The sequence below is a fragment of the Spodoptera frugiperda genome, chromosome 12 (genome assembly GCF_023101765.2).
Source record: "Spodoptera frugiperda isolate SF20-4 chromosome 12, AGI-APGP_CSIRO_Sfru_2.0, whole genome shotgun sequence".
NCBI lineage: Eukaryota > Metazoa > Arthropoda > Insecta > Lepidoptera > Noctuidae > Spodoptera > Spodoptera frugiperda.
In genome coordinates, this window is record NC_064223.1 from 4,194,509 (window position 1) to 4,213,469 (window position 18,961).

The following is an 18,961-nucleotide window of genomic DNA, read 5'->3' on the forward strand; positions in this document are numbered from 1 at the left end:
TGTATTTTTCCAAAGTACACGCTTACAGCTAAGCGCGTATGTTTGATATGCTAGGAGTAATCCCATGTCCGTCGGGTTGCCAGGCAATTACAACGTTTTCCCTAAATAATGTGTTGCCATAGAGAATAATCTTCTTATTTCCGCCCCTTTGAACCGTATCTATAAATAGACATTTTCGCTATAAGCGTTCAATTTATTCTTTATACTTTTAGGAATTAATTACCATAAATATATGCTAAAAATATACACTTACATAATAAGCCGATTTATAATAAAATCGTTTACTGGGAAATGAAAACTTTTCAGAATAGTTTAAAATATTAGCTGTAACATTATTATTATTGAGATATTATCACTATTCAGTGCTTAGGTATTTTTAAGCTTGAGAACATGTAGTTTAGGTTCTAGATCATTTATTCCATCTAGTAAAAATCTACCGATATTGTATATAACTGCTCTAGTTATTTGTCTTCCAAAATAATTTTAAAGTGTCAGTGCCATAGAATACAGTAATGTTAGTTAGTCATTCACATAAAACTGAAAAGTCTATGAATAGCGTTCTAGGTGCAGTCTATTGGAGCATTAAGTAGCATCAAATACAAGTAATTACTTTTGTTCAATGGTACCGTTACATTGCCAGCAGTTCGGTATAACTTGCAGTCTCAATTTCCGGAGTCAGGGGTCATTAACCGAGTTTCGCCTTAAGTGAATTAAAAGATAATTTAGAACCAATTAGCTAATTAATAATATCGCTGACAGTTAAAATAACTATGAAATATTAAATGGCGATAGAAACGAAAACATAAATTTATAGCAATTTTTATTTATTGGTCTGTATATTTTTAGTGTGCACATTATTCAAAATAAGAATAACGTAATAATTAAGAAAGTTCAGGTAGGATTTATGTAAAGTGATCAGTGATTAACCCAGTAAAAAAATATTTGACAGATAGCCAATCACATTCAGTTTTGGGACAAACATGCTTGAGTTGCGCATCTTAATAGGTTAAAGTGCTGGAAAAAGAAAAGTGTGTCTGTGTGTGTGTGTGTGGGTGTGTAATGTCTTATTTTAGGTATTAACCCAATGTTTTTAATATGTGATTAACATTAATAATATAGGATTAATTTAGAATTAAGTGTTAATAAGCCTTTGTATTAAATTAAGGTCAGTTAAATTTTTCAGGCCATATATTATTTCACGCACTAAAATTGTGGATGTAAATGAATCTTCGTTTATTAATTCATAATTCGTGATCTTAACGGTCATAGTGCGATTTCTTTTAATAGTTATAATAATTACGATAGTATTGTTTAATTATTTGCTTACATAAACATTGACTTAATTAGTGTTATCAGTGGAGTCGTTAGGGAAGTGCCAAACATAACAATATTTGTTTTCGAAAAGAAAGTTCGTCGACCGTATACCGAAAAAGACGTCAGTACCTATTTAGAATTTATTTTCTTTGCCTTTTTTTGTAACGGGGGCATGATGATGGCTTGATTTTTATTCAATGAGAAGTCTACATGTCTTGACTTTACGTTAACGTAACGTTTTTTTATCCTGTCTGTCTAATTTGGATACTTAATGGAAGAACGTTTTTACTTTTATCATACAGACATTTTCTATTTTAGATTTTGAATATTTACTGTTTAGTAAACAATCTGTGCATGCCTATAAACCTAATATGTTTCTCCCGATTGGGATCTAATGTGCCATTAGTATCCCGTATAAGGTTGTGAAACTAATTTGACTGTTACAAAGATATTTAGAAATTACTCTTTTCCCTTTCGAAAAAATATAATTATTCTGTTTTCTGCTTGGCATTTCTGGCAGTTGGTTGTAGCATGATCCTCCAAAGTGTAATGTAAGTTTAAAAGAATAGGAATTTCTATTGCATATCGTATTAAATTATAACTGCTTAAATTGTAGTGCAGATTGAATAAAGATATGAAAGACTTACTAACCTAAGTCGCCTTTTTCAATAATGCAATTTATTTTCATTTCGAATTGGACGCAGCAAAATGGTTTGAGATCAAATTCAATGGCTGGGTAGATCAAGTAATTGCGTTTGAAGGTTGTTAGATAGTGTCTAATCATGTAATCACTAATCGCATTCTTACATTAATGAGTCACAAAAGATCTGAAGAATGTCAAATTACCAGTCCGCTCTAGAAATTCCGTGACTAATCTTGACAATTTGACAATTTGAAACAAAGATTTCTAGAATACATTGAAGGGTTGCGTTAAAATGAGAAACAGTGAAAACGTTGATAAAGTAATTATAAATACCTACCTTTTTTACCTTAAAGTTAAAATAAGGATGTTATCTCCCGAATCCATCCAATTTTGCTCCATTTTCAATATCCACGCTTGACGGGCGAGTCACTCACAGCAGTTTAAAAGGTTCAGGTATTTTTTATGTGACAAGCCCGCCACAACCTCCTGCAACCGCTGCAACTCCTATAAGCCAGCATCTACAGAAGATACAAGCATGAAAACACAGGAACACGGAAGTCCGGTGCTTCCCAGGGACATGAATGAACAGTCTTGAATCCCGCAACGAAATAAATCAGAAGATATTATTAGAGGAGAAGAAAAAGAAATCGATAGTTTAAGGTTCAGGTTTATCAGTTTTGTAGTTTTTCAGTCGATTGTTACTACACCCGCGAGAAGAGTTAGGTCCATAGAGCTTATCTTTTTGCCCTTCTTCTGAATCATTACTTTAAGCAGTCGATTTAATTTGGTATGATTCATAAACATTAAACAAGTTGCCGAAAATAAAATTGACGAGAGAAAGATCGATACAAATACAAAATAGGGGAAGTAATTTCCCTTTTGTGTAGGGCTTCTCTCTTTTAATGCTTCATAATACGTTATTTAAATGGTAGGGAAAAAAATGTAAAGAAATTCCCTAATTTATTTTTTGATATTCCATATTTTAATCGGATTGACGTAGGTTTCTTATATAAAACAGTAGGTATACACATGAAACACAAAAAACAGTATTTATTTACATGTATCAATAAGTTAGTATCTCATACATATTACAAGACGTAAATTGTACTAAAAATATTGATCAACATTTCTTCTACGGCAACAGGTCAATACCACATTTTCCTTATTCTTTTGTAATGGCGGCACGAATACATTTTTATGTATGAATCAAGCACTCGTATACATTGTTATAAATCGTCAAAGTATAACTACATATGTAAGTGCAACTGACATTTAAAGATTTTATAACACAGCAAATTAAAATTGAACCCGCGTGAGAGTAAACTAACGAACTTCCACATTTGAAACGCCCTCAACGAAATTTCTACATTTAATTTTTATTACTATAAAATGTTATCAGAGTTCACGAGTAGTTGTGTTAGTGTGCGTGTACGTTGTCTGTGTGCGTATTGTTATGTCGGGGTCTGCGTACAGTACGCAGGAGCGATTACGCAAACCGCGCTTCCCCGAGGAGTGAGGTCGTTGGCAATGGACTCGGTTCAATGTCACCAAAATATATCACCGAGCCGTGTACCGCGCGCGCCCGCTCGTGATACTTGTAGGGAAGTACGGTACTTCGTGTGGAGGCGTGTCTTACTTGTTTGCTTGCTTGTACATTCTAATGAAAATATTATGAATTAAGCTAATTTATAGACGGAAATGGTACGGTATTTTATGTAAAACTCGTATGAAATCAATTTAGTAGAAGTATTTTCTTTAAAAAAATTAATAATGTAGCCAAGGACTGGTTATTATTTGAAGGCGTGTTTTAGTAACAATAAGAACTAGTTGATTGTTATTGATGAAAATGATCAATAAATTAATTACACATTGAAAATAAAACGTTTCTATGACTCATAATATACAATTAACAGCAGTTTGGCAACAAAAATAAATATTAATAATGAGCACGTATACAAATTGTCATCAAATATTTGCTTTTCATTCAAAGACTACGTCACTGTTACTTTAGACAATGTATCAACGCTGGTTGCGCGCGCTGTACGGCCGGGCTCCTGACCGGGTCGACGACCGCACTTTTCGGCAGGCGCCCCAAGTTTCAGCTGTAACGCGATCCTGACGCACACATGCGCAGGTCGGCCGTGCGACAACACGCATGCACGCACACAAACTCGCTCCGATACTACCGCCGGAAAACCATTGTCGAAATGTCACCATTTTCTGATAAAAGCATAGCAATCAGGCCAACAGGAATTGATGCAGTTGTTAAGAAAGAGGAAACATGAATAATGATTTCTGTGTGTAGACAAATATACGGCTGTACATGCTTGTTATGCGGAGTTTTGTATGCAAACGACCCCGAAACCGGAATAGTAATCCTATCCAGAATCCCAGCAGACAAAAGTAAGTTCAACGTTTGTTGAGAGAATAGATTTTGTTTGTGAAGTTTGTGGCGAATTCGTTTCAGCCCTGACCTCCGTGACCTTTGAACTTGGAGGAGTTAACGTACCCTTGACTCGAGCGGAGTTTCCTCTATAATTAGACGTTGATAACGCCGATATTTTCGTTCATACGCTGTCAGCCGACGAACTATAATAAACGTGTGTGTCACTCGGCAGCCCGACAATGACGCACTTCCGAGGAAACAACGCTCTCGTATCTAGGTAAACGCACCGGGAAATCTCGACGCGTGACTTTGAAAATTGTGTGGCCTTACTTCGCTCTATTAAAAACTTCGAATGGAACTTTTTGTAAACATGTCCAAATTCTGTTGCGTCCCACAGTCATAGATACGCGTGGTATGGTAAAAATAAAATGTCTCCTCAAAGCATTAAGAGGTTGTTCACCCAATATTTGGGCATCGCCCTTCTCCCTTCAGGGACTATTTGTCAAAGGATACAGTCTTGTCGACGTGCTTTTACTTTCTCATTTTACGTGTTAGATACTCGTAAGTTGGATTGATAGATGTCACCTGTCCGGAGACACGATACCTCTACTGTCTATAAAACAATAATTGTGTCGCTTTTTTTAAATGTTTCATGTTGACTTGTGCACATAGACACATAGGTAGACACTTGTACATAAAGAAAAGGAACATGATTTAGAATTATTTATTTTATTACTTGACTGAGGTCGTGATGTCTGCAGTCTGTAGGAATTTATGTATTTTTGAGGTTACGTGCACGCATTTATACATTCATTCATAGAAAATGTAGTATTAGTGAACACGCGCAGTTCAACTGTACTGTTGACTATTCACGCTGTAGCTACTGAAAACTGTTTAAGTATCCACCAATTAGATTATCTTTACTTATTATTATAAAAACATATACAAAAAAATATAGTAAATAAATAAAAATGTCTGAAAGAATGCAAACCTAGCATGAAAAATTGATCGTACATTACATTACACGGAAACCACGTGTTTTTATCTTAACCTCTGATTACATAGTTATTTATCGTTTCACTCTTCACTGATTGTTCATTTATTATAATACATAATGTATCCCTAATTTACTGCAATAATATTTTTCTGTGAATCTTTAGACAATACTAGCAAAAGTAGCAGTTTGCCAATTACAGAAGTAAATATATACTTAATACTCGTTACGTTAATCTAAAATTAAAGATGGCACACGCGTCCCTCGAATTTACACAATAATAAACAATCTTACAACTAAATATACATTTCGATGCACTTTCCGATAATGTGGCTTAACCGCTACATAAGCGTTGCATAATAATGTGCAGCTCACAGTAGTACACAGCACAGACGCAGGCGCAGCCGCACACACCGCCATATCACACGTGGATGCACACATGCATACAAGATAAGAGCTCGGTCAATGAACCCGCATAAGAAATAGCGCCTGAAATTAGTATTAATCTTACAAGACAGCATCTTCACTGTATAAAAATATACAATATGACTTTCTTGTCCATAGATAAAAGATATAAGTTAAAAGGCATTTAACATCAATGGAAATCGAGTTATCAGAGATCTCAACCAATAAGCAATCAACGTAAAATGGCAAAATGCGATGTAGACAATAGCTAGTTATTGTTTAGAAGTGCAGGCTAGGCAGCGTGAGGCGGAACGAGCTGTGATCTTGAATGGAGTGAAAGTGGCTTCGGATACTTCCTGACACGTGGAAAGTGAACGCTCATGAGCACCCAGACACGGCATGATGCAGCCCTACCTAGCGCCTGCCTCACAGATACACATCTGCCGTGCAAGGGAAATGCAACGATTTTTCTATTGATGTTATATTTCACTGAAAAAACACTACTGCACACTATAATTTCTTTTTGCATTTTATATGCATATCAAGAAACAGCGCGTGTATGCTTTTAGAGTAAGTTTTTTTCCGTACTCCGACCAATCCCATTTGAAAACAAAGGAAACCGGTATTAACTTAAAATGCAACGCAAGGTTGCGCAAGATAAAAATCAGCAAACGACAATGTGAAAACTTAGAATGTCTGTATACCTTTGGAGAAAGGGAACTAGTGGAAAAACCTAGAGCTCACTAAGCCTTGGCGAAACGCAATGCAATCGGCAAAAGTAACCACGTGGCTTTAATCGGATGTTAATACTCTCAAGTCAGGTCTAGAACATTTCGCCATATCGCACCTCGCTCTACTAAATATATGATTTGTGTTTGTACTAGTTAGTATAAAAGATAACTATTCCTTTCAAAGTTTGGAACCTAATTCAAACTAAATCTTTCTGAGAAAAGTTTGAAGCTGGCATAAATTTCTACCTAAATAATGTATTTTAGAAGTAGTTTTGTACGGTGAAGTTTTCATAATCTCAATGCTGGATTAAGGTCGCTCAATAAATATTTATTTCGTTAAAATATGTTTGATCAATTGATTAACTGACTTCACTCCTAAAACAACAAGCATCTATTTAAATGGCCTCAAGTTACACAAGTAATGTCGATTAGAATCCAAGTCAATGTACACGGTCTATAATTTAATCAGTGAATCACATTATATCAAAGAATGTGAATTCTTTCAAAGCTCGCTGTGTCATCGTCACGAGCGTACGTGAATCATATCATATCATACATTAGTTAATATCGGATCACACACGTTATAGAAATAAAAGTGTGAAAATTATTTTTATTATAGTGTTTATAGTATTATACTCTGTTAGTTCAACGACCTAGAGTCATGTTACATTAGTATTATATAAAAGTGTTCTTCCCACGTTTTCACTTGTGTTTCCTCCTGTCCTAGGACTTAAGCAATGATTTTGTAGTAGTATAGCAGAGACGTTACACCAAAATTAATAAATAAAATTGCTGCCCTATTTATACGTGTATATGGATTGGAAATTGTGTGGTAATCATGACAAACTCCTGCTGAGTAGAAGTGGCCTAGAGTCCAGTAGTAGACTGTTCAGGGCTATTGATGTAATTTGATGTGAAAAAAATATAAGATCTATGTTTGATTGATAATGTTTGCAGTACCTTAATTATGTTTTTTTTTTTTAATGTTATAAGAAATTTAAACGACAGTGTAATAAAAATCATAGTTCCAGCGGTCCGGTAGTTGAGTACATTTGTTCGATGCAGTAATCGATCCGATCTCTGATACAATGCAGTGACGTTGACCACAAATGGAACTTCATTCACTACCGGTGTTTACGCCACTGTCTCGCGCGGTCAATCGATTTTACATGTTGAGGCGACGCTGTAAAGTCTCACTTGATTGATGGTTTCCGGAACAATGTATGGAGCTTAAATATTGAGATGGATTCGCCAGTGCGTATGAATGAGGTGAAGAATTATTCAGGTGATGGATGAGCTGGGCCGTTCACCTCGGGGTGCGGGTCTTCGACCGGCCGAGTTTCGCACAGCTGATCGGGCCATGCCCGCTACCAGAGTCACTCGCCCTCAGCTCCCTATTTGTATAAATAAATATTTTGAATCACTGCTTTTTAGAATACCGTTATTTGTTATTTCGTTTGTGACGGACTTCTTTAATGTTTAAAGATGCGCTTTATCATCCATGATCCATTTTTATTTTTTCTTCTTGTACCAAAAATTTGATTTTCTGCCTTATTTTAATGTGACTTCGAAAAAGTAGCTCCATTTCCCTTCGAAAGGAAAAAAAACTGCTAAGTACTTACCTTTGCTTTATTATAACTTTTGTGAGACATACCAAATTAATAGTTAATAATATGTTATCGGCTTACTCACTTTTTTAGGGTGGAAAGGTCGAAACATACATACCATTATTAACAAATACTATTTATAAGCAATAATTAGCCATTACATATTATAATAAAATTTTCTTCCATTTTTGTTGCACTGGGCAATTACGGAAACATATCTTTTTAGATTTATAAAGATGAGTTTAAGACTACTCGACAACAGATGGCGGTGTAATAAATTAATGCAAGCCTATAGACATTAAATATTTTATTCAATTTTCTTTTTCGCTTGTTACGCTTGATAGCTTTCATAGCTTATTAGATTGCACTGAAATACTAAATAATATTCCTTTTAATGTAAGTATACCACCTGGTAACATCCGAAATCACACTTCAAACTGGCAATCATGAACGCGTTAGATTTTTGCTGTCCTGAAAAACAAATTGAAAATTTGTTAGTTGTCACTCAAAATATCTTGAGACTAATTGATTTTTTTTCTAAATTGCAGTATAATTCAGTTATACACAAAAATATATATGTGTTAATGTCTTTGTTCGTTAATTTTATTGTGTAATTGTAATTAAAATGGTTGAACGGAAACATGGCTCCGAAACGCACGATGAGAAGATTCGACGTCGTATGCAGGTGGTGTATGCGCGTCAAACCCGTGAGAAACAAATATTTATGGATGACTTGAAGGAATATCGAAGAATCAAAGATAAACAAATGCTACAGAGCATTGTAGTTGCTGTTGGGCCTCGATGGTATCAAGCTTTAAGTGTACCTCAGAGAGTAGCATTGGATTCTCTGAAAGATTCTATTTACCAAGATATATTGGAAGGACGTCCCGAGAGGTCGTCTGTTATTATGCATAAGCTCGGATTGGTCCCTCGTCCGAGTACCACAGAACTTATGAATTGTCTGTATGCAGGTCGTAACGACCCAAAAGAAATGCTGGCGCAATTATATCTGTCAACCTATGGTTACCCTATCGAGGGGAAACGTACTTCGTATTGTTTGAATGCTAGACTTATGTTGTCGGCCATCTTTTACTTGGGACTGGATAACTTGTTAGTGTTACTTCAGAAAACATTTGCTCCAGATGAACCTAAACCAAAACCTCCACCTAAACCAAAACCAAAGCCAAAGATTCCACCTCCATCTCCATACTTAGTACCAATGGTGGCGACTTTATATGAGCCACCACAAATTCGTCGTAAATCGCCGTTGCCTTTGCCAGATCTAAGTGACCTCAATGAGCCATATGAAGAGGAGCCCATTATACAGAAACCTCCTCCACCGCCACCTCCTCCACCACCACCGAAGAAAAGATTACCAATCTCGTACTGCGACCAACTAGCAGGGATTGAGGAAATTAAGCCTCAAGTTTCGACTGCCACGAATAGTAACAAAGAGAAAAAATCTCCACGAAATCTATTACGGAAATTGAAAAGCTCAAAATCAAGTCTTATGGATACTAGTAAATTAAAATCATTGAATCTAGACAATGCTAACCAGATACCGAAAAAAAAAGGGCGCCGAAGAAAACTAGTAGCTCCAACGACTGGCTTGAGGAATGTTCAATATATGATTAACGGAGTATATCGAGTTCATGGTAAGACATGTTATGTTTTGGGTAGTGTTACACTTTTACCTTCAGAAGGTGATCTCATCCACGGAGGATACCGTGCCGTTAATGGAGAATATATTACAATACATTGTGGTTTTCGTGGACGGCCGCCGGCGAGAAAATCTATCCCTTGCGATTGTTTAAAGGAGTGGAATGACTCAGTCTTTCAATATATTAAAGATCATAAATGCTACTGTGGTCATTACTACGATTTTAGAAATGAAGATACTACCTTCCCTCCAGACCAACTACCTTATTTTAACAAACCTACACGCCATGGTCCACTAAGTTTTAACTACGACCGAATATTCGATTTAGATGATAAAAGATTATATATAGAATCGGAATTTAAGAAAGCTTGGGATACAGATAGTATATTACATGAGGACGATGGAACTACTCCCGCAATAACTGATAAGAAGAAAAAAAAGAAAAAACCTGCTGACACTGTTCCTAAAAAGCCGGCAGACACAGATAATGCAATCACCGATGACGATTCAAAGAAACGGAAGGATACACCTGGTGATGATGATGATAAACTGAAAAGAAACAGTAGACCATCTAAAACAGATGCAATCCAAAGGAGAATGTCGATAGCAGAAAATGCTAAAAGACGAATGTCTATAAGTGAAGCAAAGAAAGAGCCCAAGGTGGATCCAGAAACTCAGAAAAAACTTAGAATATCTCAAAGAAAAGCTTCAAAGAAAACTTTAGCTTCAGATAGCGGCACCAGTAAAAGAAATAGAAGCCAATCGGCTAATAATAACGCCTCGGGCACTTGCTTAGGACAGAATCCAAAGCCTCAAGACTACCTGAAATGCGCACTACGACACATGCGGCAAATGAATGTTGCAGCACGTCTACCTGATTTGCATTTAGTTCCCGAACTCAAGGAATGGATGAGACAAAGACTCTACGGGGACCTAACACCTGAAGAGAAAAGGGAATACCTACGAAAAAGTACCACATATTGGAGAATGTTCACAACGCTCAGCGGAAAAGGGTTCGGGCACGTAGCAACACCTAAAGAACCAATGTTTCGGGGTCACACTACTTGGTACCACAAACAGAATCTCAACGATAAATTTAGACATTTTACACACAGGTACAAGCTGTCCATGTTTAGATCACATGCTTACGTCACTAACTTACTATGGAGATCTATGTATCAAGCTGAATTTCCCGACAAGAATTTTCGAGAAATATACTTTTCGTATTTGTATAGTAGAATAGAAGATCTACAGCTGATACACCCTTATTGTGCGAGGGAGACAGAAGAAAGAAAAGTAATTATGCGAAGAAAGAGATATATTTGTTTACCAGATGGGTACGAACCGAAAACATCGTGATTATAATTGTTTCTGTCTAATGTCCAATTGTTCTGTTCTTAAACAATAATGATCTGTTAAATATATATATACGATTTGGTTTTTTATTTTCTTCGAGGAGCAAATTGTTGGAGGATGCTTAGGCGTCAGGTTTTCAAACGTGGAGACATATGTGTTCGAAATCTGAACAGATGCAACGTGTTTATAAAGTTATATAATATAGGTACTATGTAGTTACTTTCTTAGTTAAGTACCTTATATGATTACTGTATAGGACTCATTTTTCAAAAATCATTATGGATGATGCACGAAGGTGGAATTATGTGGTGCCTAATAATTATATGACTGTTGATTAGGCAGTGACAACTACGTGGAGCTTACTTGTTACTCCGGTGCGGTTGTTAACGCTGCTCAGTTCCTATTGATTGTAGCGTAAAGTTTTGTAGCCTAAAGCCTTCCTTGATAAATGGACTAGCTAAAACAAATACCTATAAAATTCAAACCAGTAGCCCCGGAGATCAGCGCGTTCAAACAAACTAACTCTTCACTTTTATAACGTCAGTATAGATTGAACGGGAATCATAGGCGTAGCCAGGGGGGGGGGGTTGGGGTTCAAACCCCCGAAAAATGCAAACCTAGACATTACAGAGCGTTATTTTTCTAGTTAGCATAGTACATCCCCTGTTTGGCAAAGGTCTCTATGACTACCTATGAATCTGTTTATTTCATAATTTTCTTTTTTTGTCATGTATGAAGTTTTTCTTTTTTTTTTGGTCACACATTTCATGGGTCGACTTTCTTAAACCCCTCCCGAAACTAAAACCTGGCTACGCCTATGACGGGAATAATAAGATAACTGGTGAAAAGTGGGCGACACGTTTAATGTAGATATACCTCTGCTTACCCCTTCAAGGATAGAAATGCGCAATCTTACCTTAGTAGTATAAATACCTAGTAGTATCTAGTAGGTACCTTAGGTAGTATAAATTCCAAGGTTCCAAGAAGTCATTGGATGATTTTCCCCCCTTAAAAAAAGGTAATATAAATACTGAAAAATCAGAACGGTAAAGAAAGACATCTTGAGAGAGCTACACTCAAACTCTTAACTCGGAAAAGGGTGGGTGGTATTGATCTTACTCCTCCTTGATTATGTTTCCTTAGTGCTGAAAGTCGTGACTAACATGTATCAGCTTCTCACGTATGCTCTTTCTACATCAAGTTCTGTCTCTGACGGTGTGGATAGTGCAATCCAGTATAGTGAGGATCTGATCGGACCAACGTATCGGGCTGTGACCACGACGCCTTTAGGTCTTGCCCTTATTGTACAATTGTGAATGCCTTTAATTTAGCGAATCAAGGGAACGTTGATATGCAATAAAACTAAAGTGTACGTAATTCATAATTTAATGTGATAATTTATATACCGGTGTAGGTATATTTAATTCAAGTTATGGCTTAAATTACATTTTCGCTGTAACTAGGTATGTTGCACAATACGTCATAAGTCGTGGTTTGAAACTTACTTTTACATCTCGATACAGACTTACAATTTTAAGTATTAGGTTGTTTAACAATTTATAAATCCCATAATAGTTATAATACTCCAAAGGTATTAAAAATAAATTTTGATTTCATACCACATTAAACTTATCGTATCTCTTAAGAATATTATGATACAAGTCTTATATTATAATTATAAAATCTATAACTTTTTATTTAAAATACAACACTAAGACTTGGTTGCAGCGGGTTCGATATGACCACTGCAACCAGTCTAAGGGATATTCAATCGTCTTTGGTATCATTGTTACAGAAATCAAACATGTCGACACATGGAGCGAACGTTACATCGAATTTACGAAAATACTGATATTTATAGAGAATTAATGTCATTTAAAGCATATTTCAATAAAACTAAAGAAACAATGTAACAAAAATGTTAAATGGCAAAACAATTATTGCGATACACGAGTTACAAAACAATACTAACCATTATGTTATAACAAATATTTACTCCGCGATGAGTTTATTCATATTGCAATTAACGAAGACATACAACGACGAACACTTTCTAATAATATAGATAAACTGCGTGCAAAACTTGTTAATTGTGCCTTTAACTGTATGAAACTTTAAAATAAGCAAAGTAGACATTCATCACACGACACTACTAACGGGCCGTTGTACCATTTTGTGCGTAAAATAGGAGAATAAGAATAATTTATTTGAAAAATAGTACATAGAATAATAGAACGCACATACAATCAATCATACTGTAATTTCACAAACTATTTAGCACTCATTTTTTACAAAACTGCTAAAGAAGCCAGAGCATACATTCCATCATAGCACTGAGAAACTTAATTTCCAAATATGTTACAAAAGTAATGTTCATTCGTTTAAATCGAATGCACCAACATCGTATGCGTTGAGTCGTCCAATGAAAACAGAGATCAAAATAACAGCGTACATTGAAAACAGTATTTCTGATGCAGTACTATCGAGACTGATAAAATGCTACGGTACAGACATAGATAAAGGTGGATCCAATTTTTAAATAATATCATCGTTAATACCAGTACTTCTTAGGATAAATCTTATACCTAATTATTATCAAGGTGTTATCAGCTCTCTCAATACATTCTCATTTAAATGAACAGAACAACATATGAAAACTAAGGTTATTATGAATCTGTGTGAAAGAATATGAATATTATTTTTCTTTCACTTAAAGTTCAAATTCAGTCAACAGGTACAAAAGTTGGTAAACTTCCTCCACGAGTGGTATCTACCTGTATCTATATCTGCGTTACGTTTATATCTGCAGCTCTTGGTGCGTGTGTTGCGAGTGCGGCGCGGGGTGCGCGGCGGCGGCGTGCGGCGCGTGCGCAGTGTGCGGCTGGTGCGGCGCGTGCGGCGCGTGCGGCGAGTGCGGCGCGCGCTGCTGCAGGTGCACGAGCGCGGACAGCAGGCGCGTGTTGGCCTCGTCCAGCGCCGCGATGCGATGCTCCTGCGCCTCGATCACGCGCTGCTTGTGCGACAGCGCCGCGGCCATCTTGCGTTGCTCTCGTCTCAGTTCTTCCTCCACACAAATCAACCTGAAAGTCATACAGATAAGTTTTAATTAATGTTTAAGTGTTACAGTTAACGTTTTTATGTATTTTTGATCTTTATCTATATTTTTTGATACTAGAAGTTTGTAAAAATGTTGTCAACAAGTACCTTGAGATGATGGCCTTCATTTTAGCGTCCGTATGATCTTGTCCCGGCTCGGCTGGTCCCAACCTCCCGCGAAGAAGTTCCACAGAACATTTTAACCTTTCAATTTCACGTTCGTACTGTAAAAAACAACAATTTACTTATCATTGCAGTTCATCTTATTGTGGCATTCAAATATATTTGAAAAAGTGTAAATGTTAATCTATTTACGAATATTAGGTAAGTGAAGGAGCTATTCATGTAGTTTACCTGTTCGATGGTCCTCTGATGCTTCGAAGCTCGTCGTCGACCTGTAGTACTATAGAGCGTGTCTTCCATCTCGTCGGAGCTGTCAGTGAGGTCTCGCGCGGAGTCCAGGCTGAGCCTCCTGTGCAGTTTGTCCGCGGGCGCGCGCTCGCTGGCCTCACTTGACTGCGACTCGCGCCCGAACACCACTCTCGATGGAGATTCTCGTCTTTCACCTCGAACCCCGTAGTATTCTTGGTGCCTTTCTAAATCTTCGTTCAGTCGGCTACTCGACATTTTTGCTCCAGAATAGGTCCGATCCAGCGGATAGTTAGTCTCTGGTATTGCACTTTCAGTCATCGAGTACTTTTCTGGAGAGTTTTTAGAGTTCTCCATGTTGTAGAGTGCCTTCTGACTGCGTGAAATCTGTAACCTGTACATTTCTTTGTTGACTTCCTCTACGTTCGAGTCGGACCTGCTCATGGGGTAGCCGGAATCGGTTGAGATGTGGTGAGGCTTGCTTTCGTACAGTGATTCTCCTCTTTGTCCAAAGTGTTTGAAGTTAACGGGATTTTGGTTTGTGGAGTAAGAGAGCATAGGATTTGTTCTGGGCATTCGCGTCTTACTACTCTTCCGTAGACTAGGCGAATTGCTAGACGATTCGTCGTCTCGTATCCTTGGGGAGTGACTATGGTTGCTCCTCTGATACATATCATCATAATTACAGTTATCTCTGGTGAGTTTTCGGTGGGAATTGTTGCGATTCTGTTGGTCATAGTTTCTACTATCCTCGTTGAAGTTAGTAGAACCCTCTTCAGAGTTTGTCTCGACGTTGTCTGTGCTCAAACCCTCCTCATCTATCGATGAACTGGATGAGCCACAAGGACAACGTTTTGAATTTCTGTTTTCATTGTTCTTCTTCTCTTGCGCCTGACGATTGTCATCCATGTTGTACACTGGATTCGTGAACACTAGCGGAGCTACCTTTGGATTTGTGTTGGTGTTTGATGGTGTGTTATCCGCAGTTGTGAAGTTTTGGATTCCATACTTTTGGATGTCATAGTCAATTTTTTGTTGCACTGGGCTCTTTGGATAGAACTTTTCGTTTTTACTGTCATAATACTGTTTGTCTCTTTGCTTCTGGTAATTCATTTGTGAGTATCGACTCATTGGCTGTCCGCCATTCTCGTATGGCTGATGATGGTGCGTCGTATTCTCAATGGGACTTGAACTTTGACTGTACGTAGCAATACTTTGGTAACCGGAACTCGCTACATTTGATAAGCCACTAATGGAAACGTTGGAGCCGTTGTTTGTGTAGTTGGTCTTATTTCCATTCACGATGTTGTTGTTATTTGAAATAGATTGTGACAAGTTCTTTTTGTTCATAATGAGTTTGTCTTCAACTATTTCAGAGTCATCAGCATACTTCAGAAGGTCGGACAGTTCCTCTAGTGTAGCAGTTTCTTTCATGATGTTCTGCATGTCACTGGAGCAGTAATTGTGGTTGATGCTGTCGCTGCTTGGTGACCTCTCAGTGCTGTTGTAGTTGGAATTGTGAAAGTGGGCTTGTTGGTTGTTGTAGTTGTTGTTGGGCTTGTACCGGTCCTGGAACCTGCGCTCTAAGCTTTCACCGACGCCATTACTTATGCCTTTGGGATACTGGTCGGATCCAAAGCCAATTTGTACAACTTTCAGATTGACGCAATGTTCTTGATTGTTGTATTGCGAACTGTATCTGTCTGGATTGACTGCTTGGCTTGCAGGACTGGAACCGTAGCCATTCCTGGGTAAAGTAGCTGATCGTAAGTTGAAGCTGGGCGACTTGGTGACAGCTGCATATCCAGGCTTATACTTTGATTCCTCGGCGTTCGATTTGGATGGACTGATGTTGAATTGAACACCGTTTTTGTTCATGATGGGAGAGCTGTGAGCAAAATTGTTGACCTGTCCGTTGGTTGCTGGCTCGATCGGTTGCTTCGTAGGCGTATTACAAGTAGGGTCGTTGAACCTGTAAAGAAGGGGTTATTATAAGATTTCCATTGTATTTAACATGGCACCAAATAAATGAAATTTAATGTTGTTATTATGCGTACCTGAAGATATTATCAGCAGCAGGGGGTGCAGGAGAGCTGATGTCGTTGCTTACTAGCCTCTTGCTTAGTTCGTCTAAAATGTCTGATAATGGGTCCAACTCCTGTAGGAAATACAACAATAAAATAAAAATATGTTTATGGTCATCAAGCTCACAGAAACACAAAATGTAAGTAACATACCTGTATCTTATTAGCAGGTAGCTTAGGCAAGCTATCAACAAGCAACGCGTGTAGCGTGGCGAGTTGTTTGCCCAAGTCCACGTGCGGAGCCCACTCGGGGTCGGGCTCCACGCTGTCGCGGGGTCCCTCAGACCCGGAGTTGGATCCCTGCGAGGCGGCAGAGTTGCGCTTACTGCCATCCTGTTGTTGCTGTTGTTGTTGCTGCTGCTGCTGCTGTTGTTGTTGTTGTTGAGATTGTTGTTGCTCTTGTGGACGAGTCTGTTGATAGTAAAGTGGATATTTAGGGTTTGACATTTTACCCCAACACCATCGGTACGGATAATTCTTTGTATTACACAACATTGCTCAGTGTTACACCTTGAATAGACTAAACCATTTTCAGAACATGTTCACATATTTATATTCTTAAGTTTGAGTTGTTATCTGAAGACGTGACTATATGGAAGCTGGTGAAATATTCATTAATTATAGTTTATAGTTATTTTCTGATTAAATTCTAAGTATTTCGACATTCAAGTTTCGCTTGAGAGTGTTCGTTTATAAGATTAGACACATAATGCTTGACTTGTATTTTTATGTGCGTTCCTTATTTAGTGGTAGGCTAAGTTCAGCATAGTTTCCTGTTTGATAATAACTGAGAGCTGTACTCACCGAAATAGCTCTAAGGAACGCCTTCATATGAGGCGCCTCCTGCTCAAGGAAGTCGTTGAGGAACTCCATGAAGGCCTCCTTGCCCTGGAACCGCGTGAAGTTGGCCAGGGTCTGCAGAGTCTTCGCCACCAAAGTCAAGTTACGGGCTGCGCGCTCATTCGGGTACTCTGCAACCAAGTTTATTACATGGAGATGTTTAATTTTTGAAGTAGCTTTAACGTGTGATTTGTAATATAAAGCGTAATTTTGAGTTTCAAAAATGTATCTCACAAAAATACTTATTTATGTTGCATAGAATTTTTTATATGTTAAGTAGAACTTACCATGTGTGATTCCAAAAAGACTTGGAGACAGTATAGCTGGACAAAGGAAGCGAAGGAAGATGGATGCACTGATCAAGTTGTCCGAGATGTCTTCTCGACCCATCGCCGTCAGTCTGTAACGGAATAAAAATATTTTTAATTTGTATTTGATAAACCGAAAACAAAATGAAACAACGTGAGCGCTGCTTCACGCCGGTTTTCTGTGAGATCATGGTGTCACTCCGGTTGAGCTGGCTCATTCGTACCGATACATGACTTTCCCACACGAAAATGTCACAGTATATCTAATAACTGTATATGAATGACGACAAAAGTACATAAAAGGATAAGTTACCTTTCTCGGAAGGTAGCGAAGCAGTCTCTGAGCGGCGGCGGGAAGCGTGGCGCGGAGTGCTCGATGGAGCGCCAGGCGAGGGTGACGGCGTCCCGCAGCGCCGCCTGCTGGCGCCGCAGCGCCGCCGCGCCGCCCGCGCGCAGCGGGTCCACCTCGCACTCCGCCGCGCCCGGGCCCGCCGCCGCCGCCACCGCCGCGCACAGCGTGTCCTGTACATACAGCACGGATTAATCATTTGTCATTTACCTTTTTATTTGGTAGAGAAAGGTCTAGTTGGTAGTTTCGTTGCACATGACACCCAGACCAGTACCCTTATTACGAGTTCGTTTTACGTTAAACGTAAACGAATCGAGAACGCGTTCGGCGTTCTGATTGGCCGGCGCGAATGAACCATCCTATCAGAGCGCTGAACGCGCTCTCATTTCAATCTTGTTAAACGTAAAGCAAACTCGTACTAAGGGCACAGAAACAACAATTTGTGAATCATACAAAGAGTTTGCGGGAATCAAACTCACTACACGTTGCACGACAGCCAATTACCCAGCCACTGCGCCAACCATGCAGTCAATTACTGATGAACTAACCTGCAGATACTGATCACCGACGAGCTTGAGGTAGGCCTCCATGCTCTTGGTTGCGAGCGAGTTCCCGCGGAAGGTGAGCGAGTGGTCGCCGGTGCGGCGCACGTCCAGCGCCACCACGTCGGCCAGGTAGCGCGGCGCCATGCCCGCGCCCGCCATACACAGTACCAGCGCACAACCGATGTCCTCCTTGGCTTTCACACCTGTGAAATAAATTAAAACAAGGTAAGGTAATAGTCGAAAAAGCTAATCTCTAACATACCCAATTAATGAT

At 38.5% G+C, this 18,961-nt stretch overlaps 2 protein-coding genes across 15 annotated transcripts in view; one reads left to right on the top strand and one right to left on the bottom strand.

Moving 5' to 3' along the window:
* Window positions 1-8,561: 8,561 nt before the first annotated feature.
* Window positions 8,562-11,170, top strand: LOC118262529 (uncharacterized). The gene has a single exon (XM_050697229.1). The coding sequence runs from the start codon at window positions 8,706-8,708 to the stop codon at window positions 11,097-11,099; it is 2,394 nt and encodes a 797-aa protein (XP_050553186.1). The 5' UTR covers window positions 8,562-8,705; the 3' UTR covers window positions 11,100-11,170.
* A 1,296-nt stretch (window positions 11,171-12,466) lies between these two features.
* Window positions 12,467-18,961, bottom strand: part of LOC118263127 (ras GTPase-activating protein raskol-like) — a 156,869-nt gene continuing 150,374 nt past the window's right edge. For all 14 annotated transcript variants that reach the window (XM_050697213.1, XM_050697212.1, XM_050697209.1 and 11 more), the window contains 9 exons: window positions 18,691-18,890; window positions 18,107-18,315; window positions 17,773-17,885; window positions 17,450-17,616; window positions 16,799-17,056; window positions 16,619-16,719; window positions 14,547-16,533; window positions 14,301-14,416; window positions 12,467-14,176 (listed from right to left, as the gene is read on the bottom strand). In XM_050697213.1, coding sequence (XP_050553170.1) covers window positions 13,894-14,176; window positions 14,301-14,416; window positions 14,547-16,533; window positions 16,619-16,719; window positions 16,799-17,056; window positions 17,450-17,616; window positions 17,773-17,885; window positions 18,107-18,315; window positions 18,691-18,890 — 3,434 coding nt within the window. In that variant the 3' untranslated portion in view covers window positions 12,467-13,893. The remainder of the gene's footprint in view (window positions 14,177-14,300; window positions 14,417-14,546; window positions 16,534-16,618; window positions 16,720-16,798; window positions 17,057-17,449; window positions 17,617-17,772; window positions 17,886-18,106; window positions 18,316-18,690; window positions 18,891-18,961) is intronic.

Bases quoted from the DNA above. Each gene is read 5' to 3' on its own strand.
- LOC118262529 (XM_050697229.1), top strand. From the start codon at position 8,706: ATGGTTGAACGGAAACATGGCTCCGAAACGCACGATGAGAAGATTCGA.